At 41.0% G+C, this 22,934-nt stretch overlaps 1 protein-coding gene across 2 annotated transcripts in view; it reads left to right on the top strand.

The window, feature by feature from the left end:
* LOC311040927 (tensin-1-like) overlaps positions 1 to 22,934 on the top strand; it is a 135,358-nt gene that overhangs the window by 13,306 nt on the left and 99,118 nt on the right. For both annotated transcript variants that reach the window (XM_084051352.1, XM_084051351.1), the window contains exons 2-3: positions 8,249 to 8,363; positions 14,987 to 15,024. In XM_084051352.1, coding sequence (XP_083907478.1) covers positions 8,249 to 8,363; positions 14,987 to 15,024 — 153 coding nt within the window. The remainder of the gene's footprint in view (positions 1 to 8,248; positions 8,364 to 14,986; positions 15,025 to 22,934) is intronic.

Here is a 22,934-nt window from a genome sequence, read left to right as displayed (position 1 = left end):
GAGGAAAGGGGGCGAGGGTTTCCCTTCGCAACACCCCCTGCCAGGATATCAAACTCCTCACTGTTGCCGTCTGGGAGAACATCATCTTGGCTCAGGTATCCGTGTACGTGGTCCCTATGGACGGAGTAGGTATAGGGAGGGACACCGTAAGTAGGCTAAAGCCTTTAGTATCTTCATCATCACGCCCCTGTGTATCGAGTTAAATGCCTTTTTGGCAGTCATCCACATGCAAGAGAGCTGCCATGCTCTCTCTCTCTCTCTCTCTCTCTCTCTCTCTCTCTCTCTCTCTCTCTTTCTCTTGCTAGCAGTTAGAACATTGTAATAAGACATTATTTGGGTACTGTCACCGCAAAAAAATAAGTGACTGTTGGCCGTTTTTCAGCAGCACACATTCAGTAGAATACACAATAAAATCTCGAGTGTACAAATGGACTCCCTAAAAGTGGAATTATCACCCAGGCTCCTGCTTTGTATGGTCTAGGGAAACAAATTTCCCTACGGGGACATACAGCTTAATGTCCCCGTAGGGGTTAATATCCCCTATGGGGATCTTAATGTCTCCTATGGGGACATTTTGTATTATGTTTTGTTTGTGTAAAATGTTCACATTTGATTTCAAGATAGCTACAAGCTCACAACGTGTTGCATGGCAGCGCGTTGTTAGCTTGTAGATCAGCTATTTTCGACTTCGACAATGTTTTAAACATTTTTGCCTACATTGATTGAAACTTTTTTTGACACAATTGCATAAACATGAACATAATATTTGTACATATCTGTCAAAAGGATAAAGCCCAAATAATCCTTGAGAGCTTATTCCCATTGTGGTCCTTTGACGTGCCCAAAATAGGGATGCCAGAATTAAAGTGGTTAAAATACATCTTATATCTTATTATCCGTTTCTCTTTGAACGTTATATTTGTATCCTGTCTTTTATTCCTCTCGCTTGTCCCCTGCTTTAGCTGGCCAGCCCCTTTTTTACTCTTTCTCTGAAAAAATAAATAAATAAAAAAGTTGAATCCCAGATGCTAGTTGGAAGCCATCCAAGAACCATTTGGGCTCCTGTTGTTACAAAACTCAATGCCGGCCTGTGTGCCAAAGAGAGAGAGAGAGATACACAGAGTGTGTGTGTGTGTGTGTGTGTGTGTGTGTGTGTGTGTGTGTGTTTGTGTGTGTGTGTGTGTGTGTGTGTGTGTGTGTGTGTGTGTGTGCGCTAGCACGTGGTTGTATGTTTTCTTGCCCTTTCCTCATCCATCATCGCTTGACAGGACACGCTGACCCCCAGTTGCCGTGGCAGCCAGGTAACCATGGCACCTGCCTGTGACACAGCTGGCCGAGTCTGATTGGTTCAGCCACCGGCTTTTTGCCAGGTCATCTTTAACATCGGGGCTCCAGAGTGGCACCAAGGTGCTTTGACGGCTATTTATAAATGAATTGAGCCGGGGCAGCCCATTGGCTGACAGGTGTGGTTATGAAGCTTTTGGAGCCAAGGGGCAAAGTGTCAGTTCCTTTGACTGAGAGTTATGTCAAATTTGGGGAAAGTTGCGTGTATGTAGGGTATGTTTGTAGACGTCTCTAAACCAGCGATTCCCCCCCCTGTTGGCTGTGAGGCAAACTTGTGTGCCCCCAATTAATGAATTCATACCCTGAAGAAGACCTTTTACTGTGTCGAAACGTTGGTAAAATAATTTAAAAAAAAGTTATTGCATCGTGGCTACGAGCTGTGCGACCTCCTTTCTTTGAAACAGTTTATCTCCCGTGGTCAGCACCTCCTTACTATTGGTGTGCGCTCCTGTTCCATTGTTTGCCCCCAATTAATTGCCAAAACACTACGATTTTATTGATAATATAACATTAATATAAAAAATGATAGTATAAAAAACGTGTAGAACTAGAGCGTCTTTTATATTGGCACTGCTTTCCAAATCAGTTAGGTGTATGACCCCCAGGCAGGGGTCCTTGGGGGGGTACCAGGGGGTCCCCAGCAAAATTAGTTAATATAGCGTCATAATGATTTTAACCACTTTAACTATATTTTATACTGGCTATTCAAAAATAGAAGATATACAAGCACCGAGTGCCGCGCTATGAGCTTTTAGATCTGCTATTTATTTTAATGTTTTGAGTTTAATTCCATCTTTCATGCTATTGCATGTCTCACATATATTGTGTGAGAATTCTAAGATATAAAGTTGAAATTGTAAAAATAGGTGGATAGCTCAATTCAGGTCTTTTTAATTTAATATTGTGGCGGAAATGTCCTTTCACATAATCCTTAGCACAGGAACAGGAGGTCGATGGTAAACTGAGTCATTCACAGTCTAATTGAGCCAAAGTGTCCATTTTAGACAAGTCACCTTGCACAAGTCTAATGCAGAGTGTTCGTTTAACTCTGAAACTGGTCCGTTTAGTTTTTTACCCTTTCAGGGACGTAGCATTTTGCTGTGTGGCACGGCACTCCTGTGTCCGTTTTCATATTGCACTGCTGATCTGTGTTTGTCCAGCTCTGTCCCACACAATCCTGTTGATCCTGTCCATCTCAAGCACCCTTTGAACTGGACCAGCACTTTGCTTCAAGCCAATGTATTTGCTTAACCCATTAAGACCTGGAACGCATCTGTGTCACTAAAAATGTCTTTGGCTATTCAAAAATAGCAGATATACAAGCTCATAGCGCGGCACCGCTTGTAGATCTGCTATTTTTTTTTAATCGTGAACATTTGTGCAAATCTTTGAATATATTTTTTCAATAGAACATTTTTAATTCAAATCTTTGCTTCTTGGGGTCCCTGGAACAAAATATTTTGAGATGGGGGTCTGCGGCCAAATACATATAAGTTTGGGGGTCCTTGACATGAAAAAAAGTTTGGGAACCACTGATTATAGCAAAAAAAAATGTTTAAACTGTTAGGATTTAGAAGACATTTTGCAGAATCTCCCAGAAGCAAAGATTTGAGTTTAAAAATGTTCACTTTAATAATAATATATATATTCACAGATTCGCACACATTTTCATGATTTTTCTAAAATAGCGGATCTACAAGCTCATAGCGCGGCACTCGGTGCCATGCTATGAGCTTGTATATCTGCTATTTTTGAATAGCCAAAGACACCCAGATGAATTTAATGAGTTAAGCAGAAAGAGAAAAGAAGTTGTTTTACTGTGCTGCTTCTACTTAAAATTAAACTGCTGTTCGCTGTATCAACATACTGGCAGAAGAAAGGTTCATTTGTGAGAGATGGGGGGGGACATGGGTGGGTGGCTGGCTGCGTCTATGTGTTTGTGTAAAGTGGCTTTGAGAGACTTCGCTTCTCTCTGCACCAGTGTGTGTGAGTCATGATGACATTACTGAAACAAGGGAGGGTGCTCGGGAACATCATGTGAACCGAATGCCATATAAAGAAGCTTTGAACGATGAGGAATGTGCCATAGCCTACTATCTTTTATGTCTTTTTAAGGATGCATTTTATATTATGCATCTTTACTGATGCGTTGTTGAAGAATCAGAATCAACTTTATCGTCACAGCACACGATTACAGGTGTAAAAGAGTGTGTGTGTGTGTGTGCAAGCTTTCAACATTGCAGTTACAGGAAGAGTTATAGGGAAAGAGGATGGAGAAGAGAGGAGTGCAGGACGAGTCAAGTAATAGGAAGGCACAGACAAATCAAATCTACAAAGTCTAGTATAGGAGGTGCATCATTCAAAATCAGTAGTGGATAGATGCCACTATGGAAGGCATAAATGCCTCTTGTGCAGGTGGAAAACATCTGCAGCATATAAAAAAGCAGCGGGTATATAAAATCACAGTGTCAGGTGCATGTATGACATGGTTAAGGCAATGAAAAACGGTGCACAAGGTATAAAAACACTTGAAATAGCAGCAGGTATCAAATCATGGTTTCATGTGCATGGTTAAAGCGGCATGGTTTAACCTGCTTTAGCTGCAGTGGTGGAAGAAGTACTCAGACAATTTATTTAAATAAAAGTCAATGTAGTCAAGCTCACAACGCGTTGTGAGCTTGTAGATCAGCTATTTTTGAATAGATGAAGTATAACATTGGGTTGAATTGGTTATTGTGTTTTGTAATAATCTAAATCTACAAAGTAGCTTTTAAGGAACTGCGTAGTACGTTTTCCAATAATTGTAATCGAGTAAAAAGTACAACATTTGCCTTCGAGATGTAGTGAAGTATAAAGTATTGATAAATGGACATACCTAATAAATTGTAATTAAGTCCAATACAATAAATATACTTAGTAACATTCCACCACTGAGCAATATAGCAGTAAGTAATGTTAACAAAGTACATATCTCTCAGTATATTTTGGGCTAACTCGAATGTCCCAGCAGCGTTAATGAGTTGATTGAGTTGACCGTTCTGTGCTTAGCACACAACTCTCTGCACACACACACACACACCCTGTTTGGCGCCCAGGGGACATGGGCCGCATGGTAGCTAGCTTTTAGCAGCTCCGCCGTTGGCCTACCTCGGCCCAGCTCCGCGGAGCCCCAAGGTCAGCCGCCGCAGCTCTCTGGAGCTTAGCGAGTGTGTCGCACAGTGTGACAAAAGCCATTAAGATTTAGGAAGATAGCAGAGCAAAAAAAAAAAGAGAGAGAGAGAAAAATGCTGAGAAATACACTTTTATAAAAAGCTTTGAGCCAAATTGGCTGCGGCACACGGAGGGGGAGGGGTTGGGTGGGGTATTGGGCGGGGGTCTGCAGAATTCCTAACCGCACTGATGAGCTCATATGGACATCACAGCACCAAATATCTAAAGTCTGGTTGGTTTTAATATAGAGGACAGAAACTTGTAACTCCACATTACTTTTTTGTAATAAAAAGTAGTAAAAATAGCCGATCTACACACTACGCTTCGTGACATGTTGTTGCGAGCTTGTAGATCTGAGATTTTGTTATTAAACAATTAAAAAATACCTATCCAATGAAAAGTATTAACAAGGGCTTGTGACTAAAATAACTACATTTGGTCCATTGGAACACAGGTTATTTTACCCATTTAAGTAAAAGTAAGTTTTTGGACCCACTGTACAAGATTTCCACTCGATAAACCAATACATTACATCGGTTTACGTTCACTGCTTTGACGACTTTACAAGGTAAAAATCTCGCTATTATTGTCCCAGTTCGCACACACACGCTTTTGTCCTTGGCGTCCCAGTCCAGTGGAAGTCACGGGAGGACACAGAACAAAAAGTGTAACATATTGAGATGTACGCCATACGTATGCTCTCTGGAGGAGAGCGACTTGGGTCTGCCTGGCACAGCTGCATAAATACACAGAGGAAATGACATCATTATTATGACTTAGCGGCGGGGTTGTTGAAAGAGTGAGAGTGAGAGAGAGAAAAGGAGGGTGAAGGAGACAGGACAGCCCTGTGGGCACACACTGGAGAATGGTTTCTTCTCCTTGGACTGACATTGAAAGCAAGACGCAGAGGAAAGAAGCTCAGAGACTGAAGCTCAGAGACTGAAACTGACAATCTTCTCATTCACTTTTATTATTATTTTGATACCTTATCCTACATTAAAATTGGCTACTGGGAGGGCCGGCCGGCGGACCACAGCCACGTCATTATGACTCAGACATAACCATAAACAAACCCAATACACCTATAGGCATGACATAAACATAAACATAAATAAACTCACAATATGATCACGATACGAATCCTTTAGTCCCCTTATTCCCATTGCTGGAAAGTAACTAGGTACATTTACGCAAGTACTGTACTTAGTTACTTCTGGAAACAACAAAAACTAAGGAGCTTGTACAAAAACAAATTGCACCTACTTTTTTTACACCTGTAAACCTGTAGCAATTAAGATGATTACATTTTGACTTTATAGTCTATACTTCTACTCCACTAAATCTCAGAGGCAAATATTTTATTTTTTACTCCACTACAATTATTTGACAGCTTTAGTTACTAGTTACTTACAGTACATACATAACCAATTAATGATTTTATATTTCCGGTACTGGAAGATAGGCGATCTTTAAGCTCACAGCGTGTCGCATCGTGACGCATTGTGAGCTTGTAGATCCGCTTTTCCTACAGTGAAATTTTGAATACAGGCCTTTTACTTGTAACGGAGTATTTCTATGTTGTGGTTTTGCTAGCTACTTTTACTGAAGTAAAAAAAAAATCGTACTTCTTCCACCACTGCCTATTTCGCTCTAGCGGAATAGGCATCCACAGTCATTCAAACTCACCTCATTGATTTGCATAATATGGTACTGTACATACAGTGGGAGAAGCTGTTCTGTGATGCTCGTTGAGAACCTAGCAGGGTTTCTAGAGCTTATCGCTCCTCAGGCTGTACCCGTGATGTTTCAGCAACCTACTTACACACACACACACACACACGCACACACACACACACACACACACACACACACACACACACACACACACACACACACACACACACACACACACACACACACACACACACACACACACACACATTACGTGCATGCAAGCACGCACATACACACATACGTTTGTATTACTATTGTGAGTACATCAACATAACATATTAGGAGGGCGGTTTTAGGAATGCCATTTTCTTTCTTTTTTTGGCGTTTTTAACGCAAAACCTTAAGCCGAAAATAGACGATCTACAATCACATTTACAATACTTGTGGGGACATTTGGCTCCCACAACTAGTATTACGAGCACACACTCACACACACACACACACACACACACACACACACACACACACACACACACACACACACACACACACACACACACACACACACACACACACACATTCAAGGGTATATACACCAACATGTATACACACACTTACATAAGCATGCTGTACACATGTATAATCACATACTGTAGGCTGACTCATTCTCATGCACAGTGTGGGTATGTATGCATGCACACTGGAACACAAACACATTTCTAGAGATTGTGACACCCTGAGCTACTGTGGGCTCTCTCTTTCTTCTCTCCTCATCATTAATTAGTCATTTAATTAGCCAACTTCAAAGTGAAAACATCCTCCGCTGGTGGGCTGCGTGTGTGTGTGTGTGTGTGTGTGTGTGTGTGTGTGTGTGTGTGTGTGTGTGTGTGTGTGTGTGTGTGTGTGTGTGTGTGTGTGTGTGTGTGTGTGTGTGTGTGTGTGTGTGTGTGTGTGTGTGTGTGCGTGCGTGTGTGCATGACTCAATATATCATTGCTGTTGGGTGGAAACCTTCTGTCCAAAAAACGTTCCTTTTTTATTATTGTTTAAAAAAACATTGAAAACAGCAGATCTACAAGCACACAGCGCGTCGACGCGTTGTGTGTGTTATACTGTATCTGCTATTTTCACTACCTTTGTGCGACACTCTTGCATGATAAACTAGGGCATGAATTTACGAAAAAACATAACGAGTTGTAATATGGAGATACAAGGTTTCTGCCTGACAGCAACGACATGAAAGTAAGCGTTTTTGATACCGAAACAGCTGCATTAATGACTTGGTGAAAAGCGGTTTGACGCTACTATTCAGTGTTTTGTCAGGAAACATCTGCATGTGGTCGATACACAAAAGCAAAACGGTTCTTGGATAGATGTTGAACACAACTTCTGCCGGATGTTAAGAATCTAAACACTGAACGCTTGACTTGAACGTAGCGTTGACTGTGGAGTCTGGATGCGGCTTATGTGCGTGAGCCCATGTGCGTGTGTGTGTGTAACCTTCCGGTTCCTAGACGGCCGCACTACCTCCTGAGCCGCAGCCGCCCCCATATTGTGTATTGTTGAGTGGGTTCAAGTCCCACGACTGTGTCAGTTAGCGTCCCGCTGTACAACCAGTTGCATATGGGGGTTGAAGTCCTCCTTGGTGGTGTGATGTTGGGTCTCACAACTTTAAAAACGTTTTGTTTTTGTTTTTAATGCTTAGTACCTGTATGTGATGATGATGACAATGGAGACTCAGTTGATTTGAGTTGAATTTACACTGTAAAAGTATCTGTGTTCATTTACCTCTGACAGTGTACAAATGTGTACAATTGACACAGTTACTGTCCCCCAAGGCCTAGGGGTCCAATTTTGGTTTCTAACTATCAATAATTTAGCTGGGGATGCCCTGGAACCACCTCAAGGACCCCCTGGGTGTCCCGGGACCCCACAATATTGAGAACCACTGACCTTCACTAACACACACACACACACACACTCACCTGACCTGTCCTCCCTCTGCTGTGTTTTCTCCATCAGCCCGAGGAGTTGGAGGGCGTCCATACGCATCACTTCAAGTTGAAGCCATTCAAGAAAGTCAAGAGCTGTGATATATGCAAGACGGCCATCGTCAAAGAGGGCATGATCTGTAAAGGTAGGCTTCCGTTCACACGTTTTGATTTTGCCTTTCTTTCATGGTTACACTTAACACACAGGATTTCGCTGTGCTGTGCTCTCTTGTTGAAGCAGAGTATATTCAAGTCTTTGTGAGGTCCACACAGGTTTGCAAACCTCCCATAAAAGGACATAGGTATTTAGCACCAGTTTTGTTTAGTTTTAGTTTTATGGCTATGCACAAACGTATCAAAAACACTTTCAGTAGTTTTAACTCACAGAGTTACACCTAAAGAATGGACAATCGGAAGATTTCAGTACAGTTATATTGTTGTTCTTGGTTACTTTTCAAATTAATTGTTGTTACTTTCCCATTACTAATGTCATATTACATTGCTACAATTATTATGCCAGTGTTAAAGTATTTGATCAAAATATTGTAGAATGTTTTAAAACATAAACAAAATTACACCAAGATCATTCAAATCGGAAAAAACAATATATATTTTTATGAAACATATCTGGTGGAGAGGCCAGTTTGGCGGCCATCATGTTGGATTTTCAAATGGCCGATCATGCAGATTTGATGAATAATCCCTGGAGAACAACCAACCGAAATGTCATGCTTGTCTCATAATTTGCACAATTTGTGCTTTTCTCCATTAGCACAGGTACAGGCACACTCTGACAATAGTGACAATAGTCCATGCACAAAACATGTTGCAGATGCAACATGTTGTGGCAATTTGTTTTAGCTAGTTATGATGGACAGTCAAACAGTTACAAGTAAATGTATTGATGACATCATCATATAAAGTATATATACATCATCTGTGCCCAAATTTGGACAATCCGAGCACCTTTGACCTCCACTGTATGTGTAAATGTTCAATATTTCAGAGAGAACGGAACGTATTTATGTGAGCAAAAATGTGTGCGATTCTACATCAGCCTAGTGACAGCCTGCACAAGAAATGTCTGTCCAGACAGACAGACAGACAGACCCCTCTGATGAAAACATCCAACAAGGTGCCTTTGCGCAAGGCATACTGTAGCAGGTGCTGGAGTGGAGCTTCTCAGCGGTGGTGGAAAAGAAGTACTCACATTTTGTACTTAAGTAAAAGTACCAATACTGCAATGTAGATGTGCTCTGTTACAAGTAGAAGTCCCGTATTCAAAATGCACTTGAGTAAAAGTACAAAAGCATCTGCATCAAAATATACTTGAAGTACCAAAAGTAAATGTACTCATTGTGCAGAATGTCCCATTTCAGTTCAAAATATATAAAAGATATTTTGAAAATAGCCAAAGTTTAAATAGGGCTGAAGTGGGTAATGTATGTTTTGTAATAATAATCCAAATCTACAAAGTAACTAGAACTAAAGTTGATCAAATGATTGTAGTGGAGTAAAAGTATAATACCGGTATTTGCCTCTGAGATGTAGTGGAGTATAAGTAAAAGTACAGAAAATTGGAAATACTCCGGTAAATTAAAAAACATTTTTACTTAAGCCATTCAATCCGGGACCTCTCTGTAATTTTTTTTATTTCTTTGGCTATTAAATCGTGAAAAGTTGTGCAAATCTTTGTGTACATATATTATTTATTTAAAGCAAACATTTGTAACTCAAATCTTTGCTTCTGGGGGTCCCTGGAACAACATATTTTACAAATGTTCGCTTAGAAAAATAGCAGATCTACAAGCTCGTAGCGCGGCACCAAGTGCCGCGCTACGAGCTTGTAGATCTGCTATTTTTGAATAGCCAAAGAAATCTAAAAAGACAGACATGCATTCCCGGATTCAATGGGTTAATTTTTAAGTACAGTACTTGAGTAAATGTACTTTCCACCACTGCTTCCCAGCAGGCCAGCGGCAGAGCCCTGTGGTTGTGAGAAGAAGCAGCTCCCATGTGTGACTGTGTGTCTCTGTGTGAGTGAGAAGGGCTTCTAAACACGCTCAGTGCACAACCCAAATCCATCTGTGTGTCTTATCTCTCTGTACCGTCTGGCTCCTATGGGGAGAAGCCATCCAGTAGAGCTAGGGGTCTGCAGCGTTTTTCAGGCCAAGGACCCTTTAGCTGCAGAGAGAGAGAGAGAGAGATGAAGCAGTTGTTTATTTGGATTCATGTTAATGTGTATTTTCAGACATTTAACCACTTAAACCCTCAATACCTAGTAAACTTGACCTTTGGCTCTGTACTTGGTCTGCCCTTTTTCCCATCAAACCCCTTTGCTGAAAATAGCCGTAGATCTGCTATTTTTGCCTAATGTTCCCCTCAGAATAGGTATTCTAAGGTTCAAATGGTTAATGTAAAAAATCCTATCACACAAATATTTGGAGCCCCCCCCCTCCCCTGTAGTAACACTGAGAACCCCCTAGGGGTCCTGGACCCCCTGTTGAAGACCCCTGCAGTAGAGGGTCTGTCATTGAGTGTGTGTCGGTGGCTAATTGCACAGAAATCTGGACCAATCATGCACCAAACGTTGCAGTGGTACAGTGTAGTACAGTATGCTAGTAGGCCAAGGAGGAACCTCCACTAATAGTTTTTCACATTGTGTTTTATACCGTTTGAAATGGCCAGTGGGGCCCTAACCAGGCTGAAACCTTGCGCAAAATGTCATTGATTAGTGATGTCACATGGTCACAGCCTGGAGTGGTCATCATGGAGTCACATGATTAAATTATTTTGTTCATGTACAGAACACTGTAAAATCCTCACAGCTATTTTAACTGGAGTGTTAAAAATCGACCACTTTTGTCCATTTATTCACTATCATAGGTAGCCTTGCTGTGCGTGTGTGTGTGTGGGCGTGCACCATATGCCTACAGTGTTTTTGCATGATGCGTCTTTTGGCTGCTGTCTGTTTGCTGTTTCTCTCCCCTGCCTCCTCTGTCTTCCATTCAGTCACATGTCCTCCCATTCTAATTATAGCAACAACTAAAGGTTGTATTGTCACTCCAAAGAAAGAGGGCCAGCCATGTTATTGCGGAAGACCCATATCCTTCCTCTCTCACTCACTCTGTCTTTTTTATTTCTCCATATGCCCTTCTCCATCTCTCTCTCTCTTTCTCCCTCTCCCTCTCTCACTCTCACGCTCTCTCTGCAGTACAAATGCCACATCTTTAGCACAGCAGCGTTGACAAACATGCACAGAAGCCCAGCCGTAGGAGAGCTGGCCTGGCATGTGTGTTACGGGAGGGGGGGGGCGGGTTTTGTTGGCAAAGGCTTTGCTGTTAAAATTAGCATGGCTGCTACTGCTGCATTAGCCCAGATAAAAGCAAAGCAAAACACACGGAGGAGGGGAGGGGAGCAGTGGGCGGGAGAGGCAGGAGTGGGAGGGAGGGAAGGTGGGATCGGGGTATTCAGGGATAGAGGCAAGAAAAGGAAGCAAGGAAAGGAAGTGAGAGAGAGAGGAGGCAATTGTTTCCTGCCTCGCATGTTTGTTTATCCTTTATGCAAATGTCCATTACGCACAATAATACACAGTTCTCTGTTGCGAAATTGCTCGTCTTTGAATTGCAGACTCTCTGAGCGCTGCGCCAACACACTGGTGATTTTATATACACATTAAAATCCTCAGTGTTAACCGGGGGCCAATTTTGCGCCCTTTGAGTTTAATTAACACTCACTTACTGTGTGCCATTGACAAATGTGTTGTTTTTTGTTCAAAAGTTAAGGCTCTTTATTCAAATAGTAATCATTGCTAGATTGTTTATTCAGTAAGGGGTCTCCCCATGTCTCCAGCTCTTTAATAAACAGAAAATAAATGTTCAGGTGGGGTGCCAATTTCATCCTAACACAAGGGGAGTAGCCTACCCATTTACCAGCTTCAATTTCATAGAGTTCCAGTTCCAAATTTGTCTGCTCATTTCATTGTGTCATCACTTCAAATTTCACTTCTTTATCCTGTATCCGGTATGGGTTCTCTCTCCTGATTGGATAAAATCCTGACCTGAAAATAAATGTTCTGTTTACTAAAGAGCTGGAGAGACACCGTTTACTGAACAAACACTCTAGTCTACTGTAATGATTACTATCAGAATATAGAGCTATTTACTACTTATTTTAGCAAAACAAAATCACTTACTGCAGCTTTAAAGGTAGGGTAAGTGATATTTGTTAATTAAAACAAAAAGTATTTTGTTAAAAGGTTAAAATACTATATTCTGATAGTAATCATTGCTATAGAGTGTTTGTTCAGTAACAGGAGTCTCCCCGTCTCTCCAGCTCTTTAATAAACAGAAAATACATTTTTCGGTAGGTGTCAAAATCTCAGCCAATCAGGAGAAAGTACCCATTTTAAGCTTAATTTGTATAGTGTTCCAGTTCCAATTTTGTCTGCTCATTTCTTAGTGTCATCACTTCCAATTTCACTTGTTTAATATGTATCCTGATTGAGTTCTCTGCCCTGGTTGGATACAATTGGAAATGAAACTGAAACTGAAACGAAAATGCATTTTCTGTTTAATAAAGAGGTGGAGAGACAAGGAGACTCCTAATACTGAACAAACACTCTATAGCAATGAGTACTATCAGAATATAGAGCTATTTAACACTTATTTTAACCAAAGCAAATCACTTACCCTACCTTTAACTCTGAGACGTTACTTTGTCGTTATTTGTACGTCAGAATTGCTGAGTGTTGATGGAAGGGCCTTTGGCCAGAGGATAAAAGGTGCTCGATATGGTGCACACACACACACACACACACACACACACACACACACACACACACACACACACACACCTATGTGTGCTCCAGACCACCCAAAACTCCAACCGTAGTCTCCCAACCCCCTCGCTCGCACCTTCTCGCCCCCCCTTGCCCTGGCCGCTCCTTGTTGTTCTCTGCACACGTGAGACACACACACACACACACACACACACACACACACACACACACACACACACACACACACACACACACACACACACACACACACACACACACACACACACACACACACACACACACACACACACACACACACACACACACCACCTGGAGACCACCTGGGCTGGCGGTGAGGCAGCAGGTGTTGGGGGGTCAAGGGTCCTACTGGATCAAACATCAACATGTCAATGACCCCCCCCACCAGACATTTTTAGTCTGGGTGGGGTGGGGTGTGTCACCATTTGATCTCTCTCTCTTTCTCTCTCTCTCTCTCTACTCTCTACTCTCTCTCCCCTCTATCTCTATCGCTGTCTAAAAACATTAAACTCGTCTAAACTAAACTCTCAATCTCCAGATTTTACTCATACGTTATTTCAAAAGTTATGCAAAACATTCATGTCACTGTTTACAACTTGCTCAAATAGGCCAATGCTTTACTATTAAAATCAAAAAAGTTAAATACTCAGTCATATACAATCAAATGGTGGGGTGGGGGATGTCACCAAATGATCCCTCCCTCAGCGTGTCTCTCTCTCTCTCTCTCTCTCTCTCTCTCTCTCTCTCTCTCTCTCTCTCTCTCTCTCTCTGTCACTGTCAAATGAGGTTATGAAATATGCATACCATTTATATACTTTATTCTCTAAAAATTCTTCCAAAAATCCAGGCCAATGCTTTACTATTTAAAAAACAACAACAACAACAACAACAACAACTCAGGACTCAGTCATTAAGATTTTCATGTTTGTGTCATAGAACCACTAGGGGGCAGTGTCATTTCATCTCAGTCCTATAGGATAGTGAGGCTGAGCTACTGCAGTCCTCATAAAGCAGAGATGAACTTGAACTTCTGATAATTAGGTCTGTACAGCAGAAATAGTTGACTTTTTATTTTTTACCAGATTAATGTTCTGCAAATGTATTCCTTCTGGAATAAATGACTTGCAAGTTGCATACCGAATTGTATTTATTATTTTATTTTTCATTCATTCATTCATTCATCCATCCATGAAGGGTATAAAGCCACATGATGGGAAAATAAAAGAATGAGAATGGTAAACACACAACATAACACACAAAATGGTACCTTTTAAACCCTAAAAGCAACACAGAATACATAAATAGAGCATCAGCGAGGATGAAAGGAAGGCTGTAGAAAAGGATAGATACTGTAGATAGATAGATATATCGTTTTTATTGTCATTCAACATATACATGAAATGCATAAATGAACTGAATTTCGTTCCACTGGCTGTATGATCTAAAAACTACTCCATTTAAAGAAGCTAAAACTACAAAACTAAAATACTAAAAAGAGACACCACTAATAATAAAATCACAATCAATTCATGATGAGACTGAGAGGACTGGGTCTCAGGACACTGTTTCAAGATGAATTTTACTGTGATGGATTGACCTAGCCCGTTGTGTTTTGTACTATGTGAATATATACTACTACTATATAATACTCTGTGTTTTTTTTTTTTGCCATTTTAGTTGTAATGTACATTGGAAATAGTATGAATTGTATTTCTTTATTATTATTATCTTTATAAAACTCACTATGAAAGGGCCACAATGGAAATACGCTATCAAGCTTTTTGTGTTGTATCCTTTTGACAGATATAACATTTCAGTCAATCAATCAATCATCAATCAATCAATCATCAATCAATAACATTAGAATATCTTCTGTCATGTATTGTAAAAAATAATACAGTATTTTTGTGTTATAACAGTGGTGTAACATTGTCCTTCTCTTGTTTTTAGTATGCAAGCTGGGCTGCCATAAGAAATGTGAAGTGAAGGTAAGACATTCAAGATTTTATTATTTATAACACACACACACACACACACACACACACACACACACACACACACACACACACACACACACACACACACACAGATTATCACCTCATTTGCGGCTCATATTCACAGACATCTGGAGTGTTACAGGTTCTTTTCTTTACACTCTCATGGTTAAAGTGACACTCCAGATGTTAACAGAGTGGTGCTGGTTGTGTGTTGGTGCAAGCAGGCTGGGAGAGGAAGAGCGCTTGTAGTGATAAAGTGATAAAGGAAGGAAGAAGGGATGAAAGGATGAAAGAGGAAGAGAAGAGATGAGGGGAAAAGGGTGGGGTGGAAAAACGTAATGACGTTATTATTAGAGCTTTTATTTGGGATTGTTGGGAGGAAGTGATGCATGTAATAATGAAAGATCTCGTCTCTCCTTTTCTCCTCCGCTCCTCTCCTCTCTTCTCCTCTCTTCTGCTCTCTTCTCATGTTTTCTTTACCGACTCCTATCCTCTCCTCTTTTCCCTCCCCTCCTCTTCTCTCCTCTCATACATCTTCTCTTCTCTTCTCTTCTCTTCTCTTCTCTTCTCTTCTCTTCTCTTCTCTTCTCTTCTCCTCCCCTAAACCCCCTCTACTCTTATTCTAGTGTGGTTTCCCCCCAGTTACCCTCTACCCTTTCTCCCAAAACATCCCTAGCGTTTTTCATTTTACCAAAACATTACTATAGGAACAAAAGCTTTGTGTTCATAAAACATCCCGTGCAGAATGTGCCAAGTAGAAAATCTCCCAAACCAGACAGAGACGTTTGTGGCGACACTTAAAGAAGTTACCCAGAGGACTGGCCTCATTCATATTGGCGGTGACAGACACTGGCCAGGAATTATTTGGAGGGGGTATTGGACGACTGTGTGTGTGTGTGTGTGTGTGTGTGTGTGTGTGTGTGTGTGTGTGTGTGTGTGTGTGTGTGTGTGTGTGTGTGTGTGTGTGTGTGTGTGTGTGTGTGTGTGTGTGTGTGTGTGTGCGCGCACACACGTGTGCTAAACTAAATAGACAAGTAATAAACAAAGAGTTGAGATACAGGGAAAAGATTACTGTATGTTGAAAATGGCAGAATGGCTACTTAAGCGAACCAGTGGTACAGCATCACATTGGTTCCCATCAGCTAAAGCTTTGAAAGTGCAGTATTTGTGTAGAATTTGGCCAACTCTGTCAACAATTACACTTCTAGAATGACTTCCCGATGACTTCCTGTTTTATGATGGTGTTTAATGCCGAAAATAGCCGATATACAAGCTCACAACATATTGCGGAATACGAAGTATTGTGAGCTTGTATATCGGCTCTTTTCAGTGCGCGACACCCCGTTGTACGAGGGAGCATAAATTAGGCCAGACTTTGCTAATGCCGTAATTGTAAACTTGGTTTAATTCGGGCCGCGTCAGCTCCGTCCGGCGAAATGACCCCCGACGAAAACAAACACACCCCAATGTGGGGCTGGCACGCTCGTTGTTTCAGGCCATAAAATGGTGGAAAAGCAAAGTCTTTGTGCAAACACCCGTGTGGACTTAGGCAGACAACCATTGCTTTCCTTCGTTGACTCTACGCTGACCTTGAACTGTAAATTTGTCATGAAATGCAGCGCAGACTGTAGAGCTGTGAGCTTCCCCTTGGAAGACCGGCTGAACTGCAGTGCGCTGATTTCATGTTATGGAGTGAGTTCTGCACTGTACAATCCTCAGTAGTTCAACTCGGAGAGAGTGTACAAATGCAAGGGGCGTCATTTGGGGTTCCAGGCTACGGCAATAGGCTCTATGCACAGCAGCCATATTGGAAAGAAATCTTACTTCCTTCACAGGTGTTACCCAATGATACTAATGAAGGCTCTGTTCCATTCTGGTCAAACAGAGTCAGGGTGCTGATATTGTGCATGTTGGCTCACTGGAAACACTCTCAGGGTTCCTTGAGGGGGTTCCAAATGGCCCCTTACGGGTGTGTAACTCTGAGAGTGTACAAATGGACCCGTAAGGGTCCATTTGGTTCCATGTGTACACTCAGAGTTATGGAGGTCCTTGAAATTAAGTTTTGAGAACCACTGTGCTACACTAAACGGAACAGAGCCTTCATTAGTACCATTGGTAACACCTGTGAAGGAAGTAAGGAAGAGTCCCAATGTCTTTCCAATATGGCTACTGTGCATAGAGCTCATTGCCACCCCATAGCGTTCACATTTAACCCAAAAAATTAGGTATTTTTTGTTCATATTTCCTCCACCTCCATTTTCTGCCCATACCAGGGATGCTAGGTTTAATGTGGTCATTTATTTTAAATAAATTGTCAAATTGTGATAATAGCAACCGTAAATATCAAACACATCAGACAGTCTACATTTCCCTAAAGAAAATGCATGTGTGTAATTCAGTCTGGCCAGAAGTAGGGACAAATCGTGTCCCCACCGGCCATACAAAATGAATGACCAGAGGGGGGCATATCAAAAGCAGAGGCATGTACAGTATCCTCATCAGCAAATCCAACCCTGTGTTAAATGATAAAGGACTGGCAGGAGCAGATGGAATCCAAGTCTCCAATGTGCTCTTTTTCAGACCCCAAACATTTGGAAAATCCGCAACAGCATGGATTCTGATCTTGCGCGTTAAATTGAACCAAAAAAGTGTCTGAAAAATGTCTGTTCGCAAAGATCCCAGAGAGAAACATTTTAATACCTTTCCTTGGTGGAGAGTGGTTAATGGTTCACTCTCCCTGCCTGCCCGCCCGCCCAGTGCCCACCCACCCACCAGCCCCATGTCCCCCTGTTTTCATTTGGACTTGACCGCAACCAGCTCTCTGCAGATCTCCTGTTATTGGAGCCCTTGAGGACAAACCAGCTAGCCTCAAACTTCACGGTCATTTCTGTCGGAGGGTGACGGCGGTGGCTGGAGGTTGAGAGGGGGGGTTGTGTGTGGAGGGGGGCTGTCTTCTTGTCCCACGGCAAACGGCATGAGAGACTTTGGTGACTTTGACATCAAACTGGTATGCATTAGGCCACAGACCACGGGCCACAGTTAGATTAATCTGATTAACCACTTAAGCCCTATTTTATTCTTTGTCTTACGACAGTGTCACATAAAAATGTGCGGAAAAAAGCTGATCCACACTTTGTGAGCTTGTAGATTGGCTGTTTTCACTTATAGTGTTAAAGTTATAGTATATTAACATACTCTACCATACAGATTGGACAAAATGACATTTTATTCATTAAAAAAAAGTAACATAGTGAGGCTTTAAGCCCTAATTCAAATATAGTTAAAATAGCCGATCTACAAGCTCACAATGCGTCGTGCTGGATGCGATGTGAGCTTGTAGATCTGCTATTTTCACTATTTTTTTTAATTTCTGAAAATTTCCGAAAAGATCTGAAAGTGTACTTCATTAATTATACTTTTGAATACTGGAGTGAGTATGTACTTTAGTATACAGTATACTTGATATACCATATACATAGTATATACTTTGTCCATGTATGTATTGTAACATGCGAGTGTGCAGGGGTGTGTGCGAGCGCGCTGCGCGCCTGCGTTAACCCGGCAATGGCGTCCGTCCGTGCCTGTGATATCTCTCGTTCCCACTTCGCTCTCATCTCGCGCTCCATGGAAATGAGCACTCTTATTATCCCGGGTGATTTATCCCCGTCATGTCTGTGAAAAAAAAAAGAAAGAAAAAAAAGGGTTTCCTGGAATGCCGCTCGCTCACTCGCTCGCTGCGGTTAGCGCTGTTCGACGGGCTGGTGGGCTGGAAGAGGCAGACGAGGGTTTGGCAAGGAAGGTATAGCGAGAGAGGAGAGGAGAGGAATGGGGGAGAGAGGGTTAGGGTTAAAGAACACAGGAACAGCAAGCCGTTGCTGTCGGGCTGAAACCTTGTATCTCTGTATTAAAACTGTTTATATATATTTTTTGTATAAGTCAATGCCCTACTTTGTCATACAAGAGTGTGCAAATTGCAAAAATAGTCAATCTACAAACTCACAGTTTTTGCAATGTTGTACATCGGCTATTTTTACTATTTAAAAAACAAACAAACATTGAAGTAAAAGTGGTTAAGTGCGTCAGTGGGTTTTTTAAATATTGAACCAATGAAAAGTATTAACAAGAGCTTGTGACTAGATAATAACTATATTCTATTCAATTCTATATATTATTAATGAAATATTGGATGCACTGTAACTCAGGTTCTTTTGAACATTTCCTGAAAAGTAAAACTTTGGGACGTACTGTACAAGGTTTTTCCTCCCGACATCAACGGAGAGAGAAATTCAGAGCGGGGGAGGGAGTCACACGGGGAGAGAGATATTGAGTTGCAACATCTCTCGTATTAAAGCTGCACTATGTAACTTTTTTAAAATTAATAAAATGTAATTTTGTCCAATCTGCATGGTATGTTAATACAATATAACTTATACAATTGGAGTGGTTGTAATTTGTCTCACTGCTCTTCTATTGAAACATTTAGATCGTGTCAAAGGTCATGTCTCACCTAGACACAGGATCTGACACGAATTTTGACCTGATGGTCAAGATTCAATGTATCCCCTGAGCAAGCAGGCAGGCTCTATTAGCTCAATAGAAAAAAAATCGACACTTGCGCATGATACCAGGTTCAAATGTACCACGCCCCACAAAAAAAACAAAAAAAAACATTTGTAAATGTTTATGACAGGGATCGCAACCTTTTTGATTTCAAGGACTCAGTTTTGGACCCCCATTTGATACAATTTTCTTATATCTCTTGGACCCCAATTTAACTGAGAGTGTTCTGTTACAAACAGAACCAAATAATTGTTAACTGCTCCTAAATGTTTTTTTGCTGAGGCAGAATAACCACACTCCATCTGCTGTTTCACAAGGGTTTTATTTTCTCCACCCATGCTAGACACAGTGAAAAACTGAAATAAATTGACATATTTTACATTCTCTATTATAAACAAGGAAATGATAAACACAGACAGCAATCTTGCTGTTATATTAAGTGTCCATGAATATATACTAATATAATAATGTAAATAATAATAATACATCTGTGCCTACATTTCTTAAGCGCTTTACTTTTTTTTTTGTCTTTCTATAGATTGCTTTACTCTGAAGCACACGCCTTCTTCCATTTTCCTCTTAGGTTACAGTAGTTTTACAAAAAAGTAAATAGGACAAGCTAGTCAAGCTAATCACATTGAAATCTGCCTACCGTATAAAGGTTAGAGCAATGAAATCAAATTGTATAAGCACCAATTGCACTGTTATTAAACTCTTATTAAAACGTATCCAAACTCTTATCCACAGTTTCTATAGCTAAATAATTGTCACACAAGAATTTTCCCCCAAAATAACCATGCAATAGGCAAAATATTCCTCACACAAATGTTTTATTTTTCTCAAAGAAAACGACAATGGTATGGTATCCCAAGGGTATTCTGACTTATTGCACACTGAAGTTTATTATGAACTGTAGAATTCTTGAGAACCAAAAGAGACACAACACTGTTCTTCACCTTGACGTTTGTAAAGGCGAAGTCCAAGTGTGTGACGTCACACCAGATGCTAGGGCTGGGCAATTAATCTAAAATATATCTAAACTGATATTTAGAGTAATTAACCAACTTAATCTTGCTCATGTCGGGTAATTGATTAATCAAGGAGCAGTTTTTTTTTAAATATATAATTTTGTATTTCTTACAGTATATTGTATATCAACGTGTCACGTTGTGAGCTTGTATATCTGCTATTTTCACTGTTTTCTTTTTTTTATGATCGTTCATTATTGAATCGTAATCAAGGCAAAAGTTTGAAACAATCGTGGATTGGAAAAAGTACTAAAACATTTGACTTAAGTAAAAGTATCAATACTGCAATATAGAAATACTCTGTTACAAGTAAAAGTCCGGAATTCATTTCACTTGAGTAAAAGTACAAAAGTATTGGCATCAAAATTTACTTAAAGTACCAAAAGTAAAATAACTCATTATGCAGAATGTCCCATTTCAAGTTTTCAAATGTATAAAAATCTTTTGAAAATAGCAGATCTACAAGCTCACAAGGGCTTGTAGATCGTCTATTTTCAAATGGCCGAAATGTATGCAGAGCTGAAGTGGTTAGTGTACAGTATGTTTTGTAATAATAATCAAAATCTAAAAAAGTAACTAAAGTTTTCAAATAAATGTAGTAAAAGTACAATATTTGGATCCGAGATGTAGTGGAGTAGAAGTAAAAGTATTGGAAATTGGAAATTTTCAATACACTATAAAGTACAAATACCTCAAAATTGTACTTAAGTACAGTACAGTACTTAAGTAAATGTACATAGCTACTTTCCACCACTGCCCAGCCCCACTAGAGGTGTGCTTGCTTGGTCTTGCAGGCAGGCAGGGTGTTGCGCTTCGTGAGCCACTCGAAGATGGACGACAGGCCTTCGGAAGCCGCGCCCCTCTACGTGTTCACTGGAACGCATGTGTCCCATGCTCACCGCCGTGAAGTGATTGACCGACGTTCTTCGTCTTTAGTTGACGTCTGTATCTGTGGCAGTGACTCTGCAACGCTCTTCTTCCCTTTGGCAGTGAGTGGTGATGTTTTTCACTGTTAACTGTTCCTCTGATTAGCGTCACGTGAACTCTGCCCATTCAACAGGCCACAATGCCATGAGCTGAACAGTAGATGTCACTATGCCAAAAATAAATAAGTATGGACTTAAGGTCCATTTGACCTTAAGTTCCCCTTAGGGGTCTATCCCACCAAGTTGGGTCCATTTGATTACATTTGTACACTCTCAGAGTTACAGACATGTCCTGTAAGGGTCAGTTTGGTTCTTAGCTATCAAATATTTAGCTGACCCACTGGAGTCTCCACAAGGCCTCCTGGGGATCTGCGGACACACACACACACACACACACACACACACACACACACACACACACACACACACACACACACACACACACACACACACACACACACACACACACACACAGACACACTGAGAACCAGTCCAGTGGCTTATGAGTTTGACTTTCTAATGTATTAGTCCATGCTGTCCCTATACAGATGAGGGCTTGGCGATATGGCTTGAAATCAATATCACGATTATTTCAAACTTTTGCCTCGATTACGATTAATGAACTATACTTTTTAGAAATTGTGAAATTAGCAGATCTAGAGCTTGTAGAGAAGCCATTTCACTGATTTTGCACACCACCATTGTACAACAAAGTGTAATCCAGGGCTTAGTGGGTCATCAAAAATCTATTCGAATGTTCTTTGTGTCGATCGTTGATATGTAAGAGGGCTAGTACAGATGTAGCTGCTGCACATGCAGCAGATTCAGCATGCCACCAGTGGTCCAGATGCACTATTTCCTCCACCAATGAGGAATTATTTGGAAAACCACGGATGAACAATGCAGGATAGATGCAGGCTGGAAGAAACATTTCACTGTAGACAGACAGACAGACAGACAGACAGACAGAAGCACCGTCAATAATGAACAACAGTACTATACATGTGATTCTTTGCATTTTTGTGTTGAACGACAGACACCATGTCACCAGAGTGCATCAATCATGTCCTACTGTTGTTTTTCGGGTATGTCACCACTCGGGAAGAAACTATTTTGGCTACAAAACAACTTAACATGTGTCATAGGCTTATCTCTTTCAACAAGCATGAAATACATTTCATAACATTTGCTGTTCATGTCGATCTAACAATCTAACAATGGCCTGGGTTTCCCCGTACAGTATCTCTGACATCATGTTGATGATGTCATAAGGATGACATCACTCTTGCCCCAAATTATAGAGGGATGTAATGGCGGGACGGTGGATCTGAAATATGGATTCACGAAATGTGAGAAATAATCGGAGATTTACTTCCATGGGCTGCTG

The sequence above is a fragment of the Gymnoscopelus microlampas genome (assembly GCF_963454915.1).
Source record: "Gymnoscopelus microlampas genome assembly, chromosome: 24".
Lineage (NCBI taxonomy): Eukaryota > Metazoa > Chordata > Actinopteri > Myctophiformes > Myctophidae > Gymnoscopelus > Gymnoscopelus microlampas.
Note: the sequence above shows the minus strand (reverse complement) of the source record. Positions and strands in the feature narration are given on the sequence as shown.